This window comes from Lycium barbarum, chromosome 11 (genome assembly GCF_019175385.1).
Source record: "Lycium barbarum isolate Lr01 chromosome 11, ASM1917538v2, whole genome shotgun sequence".
Classification (NCBI taxonomy): Eukaryota; Viridiplantae; Streptophyta; class Magnoliopsida; order Solanales; family Solanaceae; genus Lycium; species Lycium barbarum.
Genome location: NC_083347.1, coordinates 22,554,053 through 22,559,130, shown reverse-complemented (window position 1 = coordinate 22,559,130; position 5,078 = coordinate 22,554,053). Strand labels below are relative to the sequence as shown.

At 36.2% G+C, this 5,078-nt stretch overlaps 1 protein-coding gene across 1 annotated transcript; it reads right to left on the bottom strand.

Annotated features, from left to right (window-relative positions):
- Window positions 1–743: 743 nt before the first annotated feature.
- LOC132617694 (clathrin coat assembly protein AP180-like) lies at window positions 744–3,915 on the bottom strand. Its single transcript, XM_060332760.1, has one exon. It carries the CDS (start codon window positions 3,530–3,532, stop codon window positions 1,271–1,273), a length of 2,262 nt encoding a protein of 753 aa, XP_060188743.1. The 5' UTR covers window positions 3,533–3,915; the 3' UTR covers window positions 744–1,270.
- Window positions 3,916–5,078: the final 1,163 nt, after the last annotated feature.

Sequence of the window (5,078 nt, the reverse complement as noted above, 5' to 3'; positions counted from 1 at the left end):
TTCTCCAAGAACGATAAGTACTCCAAAGGTGTCAAACATATGGAATTAAAGTACTTTACCGTCAAGGATGAAGTTCAGAAACAAAGGGTGTCACTTGAGCATATTAGAACTGATCTCATGATTGCAGATCCGTTAACGAAAGGTTTACAACCAAAGACATTTAAAGAACATGTACATAGAATGGGTCTTGGTTGTACTTATGATTAATGTTTTTCTTTATGATGTTTGACACTCTGAGCTCAATTATGTGTTTCTGATATACTTTAATGAATTTCCTGTTTCTCATAATAGTGTACACATTATTGTTTTGAGATATTACAGGATAAGTCTCCATGAGACATTATTGTGGACCATAATGTTAAATGTTTTATAACTTATGAACCTAGTATGATAAGTTGCTAGTGTTGTAGTATATGGAAGGGAGTATGTAGCACAAAATTATGTATAACCGCCATAACTCGCATTAGTGGTTTGTCATATTAAGGTATGTATGATGGACATTATAGAAGAGATTTATTTTATGCACTACTAATGTTTTATGTCATTTAATATTAGTGTTACGTGGTCATTGGGCCAAGTGGAGAATGTAAGAATTTTTTATTATTCTTATGTGTGGCCCAATTAATGTAAAGCCCATAACTAATATTTAATGAAGAATAAATCTCGTACGTTAGATCGGTTACTTGATGGACGTACCGGATTAAGTCTCAACTCCTATAAATTGGTCCTCCCTCCACCTATTAGGGTTACCACTTATTCTATATACTTTTTTTCCATCATTGACGGTTGTGGTAACGTAAGGCTAGGGCAAAGAGGTAGAAACCAATTTCTACAAACAACGCTTCCGCTTTCGTAATAATGTCTTCCACATCAGGTATGTTTTTGGTGTTCTCTCCATGTAAGATTATTGTGTTCAAGATCCTGTGTGAATTAAGTTAATCTTACATGATTCAGATCAAGTCTGTCAAGCCATAATTAAGTAAATAAAGATACGTTATTTCTAATAATTCAAACTCTTAGATGACATAGTCACAATCTTCAACAACTGTTATAAAAAATGTTTATGAATGTTTGTATCTTCCCTCTCCGGAAAGTAGTTTCAGATTTTTGACTTTCTGCCATGCAAATTTATTATTCTAATTCAAACTCAGAAACATGACGAAAGCGGATTGAACAATGGCATAGTGAAAGTGCAAGATCAAAAGAAGACTAAAAGCAAAAGGGTAACCCTAAGATCAAAATTGGCATCTAAGTTTAAAAGAAACAAAAATTAAGACGAATGCTTAGCTATGATCTTGTTTTGGTTCTGTAACCATAACTGTTGTTCATGCGAAAAATCTGTCTGACTCATTGTGCCATTTAACATCTGATCACTACTCGGAAACGTCCCAAAAGGATCGGAATGCAAATCACTATGCACTGGTGATGAAGAATTTTGACCCCTAAAAGCTGGTGTTGCTTGAAATGTAGGCGCAGGCGTTGATAAAAACATGCCTGCAGCTGTGTTAGTATCCATATTTGGGGTTGCAGGCTGCTCCATCGACGTGTCTTGTAAAAACGGGTTGTAATTAGAAGCTGGCAAGGTGGTGGATGAAGTAATTGGTTGTGAATTTAGGCCACTACTTGGGAAATACGATGATGTATTTTGATTATGCAATTCGTCCAAAAAAGAAAAGTTGAAGCTCTTACCATTGTTAGAGGTAGCAGGCATGGAAAATTGTGCTTTTGTTTGTGGGGTTGCTTCAAATAATACCATATCCAAACCACTACTTGCTCCATTTCTTGATACTTGTTCTGGTTCTTGCCTTTCTTGGAAGGCATTGAAAGATGGAAATGGCAATTGCGATGTGGAAGTGTTGTTAGCAGCACTATTAGGCATGGGTTGTACTGATTTGGTTTGTGGGGTTGCTTCAAATAGTGCCAAATCCCAACCATTGCTTGAAGAAGCCTTAACAGGCGACTCATTCGTTCCATTTCTTGACACTTCTTTTGGTTCTTGTTTTTCTGGAAAGGCGTTAAAAGATGGCGAAGATGGCATTAATGCCTCATTTAGTACAGCTTCCCATCCTTTCACTGAACTTGAATCTGATAATAACTTTGTTTTGTCCTTGTTCTGTTCATGTTTAGCTTCTTTATAGTTAGCTTCTTTCACTTTCTCTGCAACAGGTTGTCGTTGCTTCTGATCTTGTACTTCTTCGTTGTCATCATTTCCATTATCTTCTGATAATGAAACAAGATCAATCATGGACACTGGCAATGACCTTGCAGAGCCTGTATCACACACATCTTCATTAAATTGCTTCTTAAACTGAATATCCGAGTAGGCCTCCAAATCAATTGAAATGGAGGGACTCCGCCCTGTGACAGTGGCTCTTATGAGATCTTCTAGTGAACTACAAGGCGAACCGTTCCCAGAAGGAGTTTCACTCCTTTCCGAATATGGCTCAGTCGTTGCATAAGAGAATTCAGATTGTCCACCATAACTATCAAACCTACTTCTTGATGACTTCATTGAGCCTGGCCCTTGAAGAACAAAATCTCCTGAAGATTTCACTGGAAATGAAGATTGGTCCTTAAGAAATTCTTGCAATGACTCAATTAACTCCTCTGCTATTGTTTGCACGCTCGGATATTCTGATGTCCTGCCAACACCTATGCTTTTACAGAACGAATAAAATGTGTTGACCTCCTCAAATTGCTTCGCGGCTTTAACACAAGTTTGAAAGGCATTTACACATGTTTGGTATGGTAAATGAAAGAAACTATCAAGAACAAGTGCAAGGCCATCAGAAATATCCTTGTAAAGATCAAAACTTTCTTGTACCACGGCGTACAGAGCATTTTGCACTAGACAATTGGTCTTGGCCTCACCTGTTGGCCTTGTAGCAATTGCCCTTTCGAGTAATCTTTGCCAATACGAAACCTTGTCAAGTAGCATTGGTGGTTTCATTTCGCGTATCGCCTCATTAGTCCTGCTCCTGCTCCTCCTACTCCTGCTACAATCACTACTACTCCGTGAATAGTTGGAAGTCTCCCGGTCCTTATAATGGCACCGCCTTTGGAGTTTTCCAGTGAGGAAACAATCCAAACGCTCGTCAAGATATAGTGCAAACGTTCTAATAAAAGCAGTGAAATCCCAAGGGCTAGAATTTGAATCATCGCGAAAATTGGAAAGGTTGAGAATTTTGGCCCCACGTTTCATGGCATGAAGGACTTCTCGTGGGAAATAAGGATCACCATCTTGGAAGATTCTAAGGACAAGCATTAATGATTTGAGGGCGACGATCCAATTCCTAGTACGACCAATGCGTTTGCCAATGGCACGAGCACATGCAGCCGCATAGGCCTTGTTGGAAGAGACTAATTGGACAACCTCGTGAATGTAACGCTCGTCGACAGGGACATCGTCGTGTGTGGTGGCTTTTAGGACAGCCACTTCAAGGGTTGAGGAAGCGTTGTTGGAAACTTTGGCAAGGCTAATGCTAGTTTGGTCTTTCACTGCACCTATTGCCTTCTTTAGCTTGCTTGGCATGTTAGGCTAATGCTCTCTTCTTTTCCTTTTGTCCGATTTTTTAGATTAATGCAGAATACATGTAACTAATCATAAATTCTTTACAAAAATAAAAAGGCGACCCCTTTTTCAAATCAAAAGGAGTACCTCACGAAAAAGTTATTGGAGTTGGATTCAGAACTATGAGATGTTGCGTTTTATCTTTCTCTAAGCGGTTTGATCATATAAGAGATCAAATCAAGAAGATTTGTACTTTGATAGTAAAATTTATTGATGACAAGAGTTGGTGTTTTGATGAGGGGGAGAGAGAGGAGTTAGTCTAGAAGGTAGTAGAAAAATAGTTTTTTCTTTTTCTTTTTTCCTTCCTTTGGATCAGTCATTGCGTTTCTGTTTCAGATGTGAAAAATGAGAGAACCTCCCTGAGTTTCTCTCAGCCTAGTTGTGATATTTTATCTCAGCCACGAAAAGAACAAAGAATAAAACTCATACATACACATGTAATATGAAATGCTAATACACGATGCTGGGGTGTACATGGATCGGATTGGTTCGAATTTTTTAAACACCAAACCAAATTAATTGTGTTGCGTTTTTAAATTTATACACCAAACCAAATCAATTTCAACCTCGGGTTTTTTTTTTCCGGAATAGCCTAGATACAAAACATATAACTTTTACTTCAAATATTTCTTTAGTCCTAGTAAGATATAACTATATAATTAAGGTGTTTCATAAGAAAATAACACAAAATGTGAGTAGAATGATGGCATTGTATTAAAATATTCAACAAAAGATAATAAAATCGGTTAAAATAAATATTGCTAATTAATAAGCCATAAAGAAAATGATCATAATCTAAAAATACTAAGTCATGCTAAATAAGTACGGCTAGTAAGTATTAATTACATGACAAGAAAAAAAAATCTTAAGTTATATATTTTCACTCTCTAAACCAATTGTGCAAAACTATAGAATAGATATCCAACATTATTGTCATTCCTAGTGGTAAATTGAATCTCTTTTGTTAGTATTAGTGTTGAGTTGGTTTTGGTTTGAACTTTATATGAGTTACTAACATCCATAAGATATGAAACTTATTGACATTCAAAATTCTAAGTTCAAGCTTGAATAATATGATAATAGATTAAAAACTACGAAAAAATTTAACAAATATTTATAAATTACATTACAAATAAATATTTTTATGTATAAAATATTTTTAAAATTGAATACATGTAATGTCGGGTTGGTTTGGTTCGGTTTGACTTTTTTTAGCTAAAACCAAACCAAACCAATTATGGTCGGGTTTTTTTTTTTCAACACCAAACCAAATCAAACTAAACCACTAGTCGAGTTTTTTTCTCGATTTATCGATTTGGTGCGATTTCTCGGTTTACTTTGCACACTCTACAAGAGGCCAATAAAAAGGGCAAAAATTGCTGCTTATGTACTACCATTATTTATTGAACAGGTAGTGCTAACTCTTTAGCAGTGGCGGAGCCAGGATTTTCGCCGAGTAGGTTCAAAATATCAAAATATAAAAAAGTAAACCTACGAAGAAGTTTAA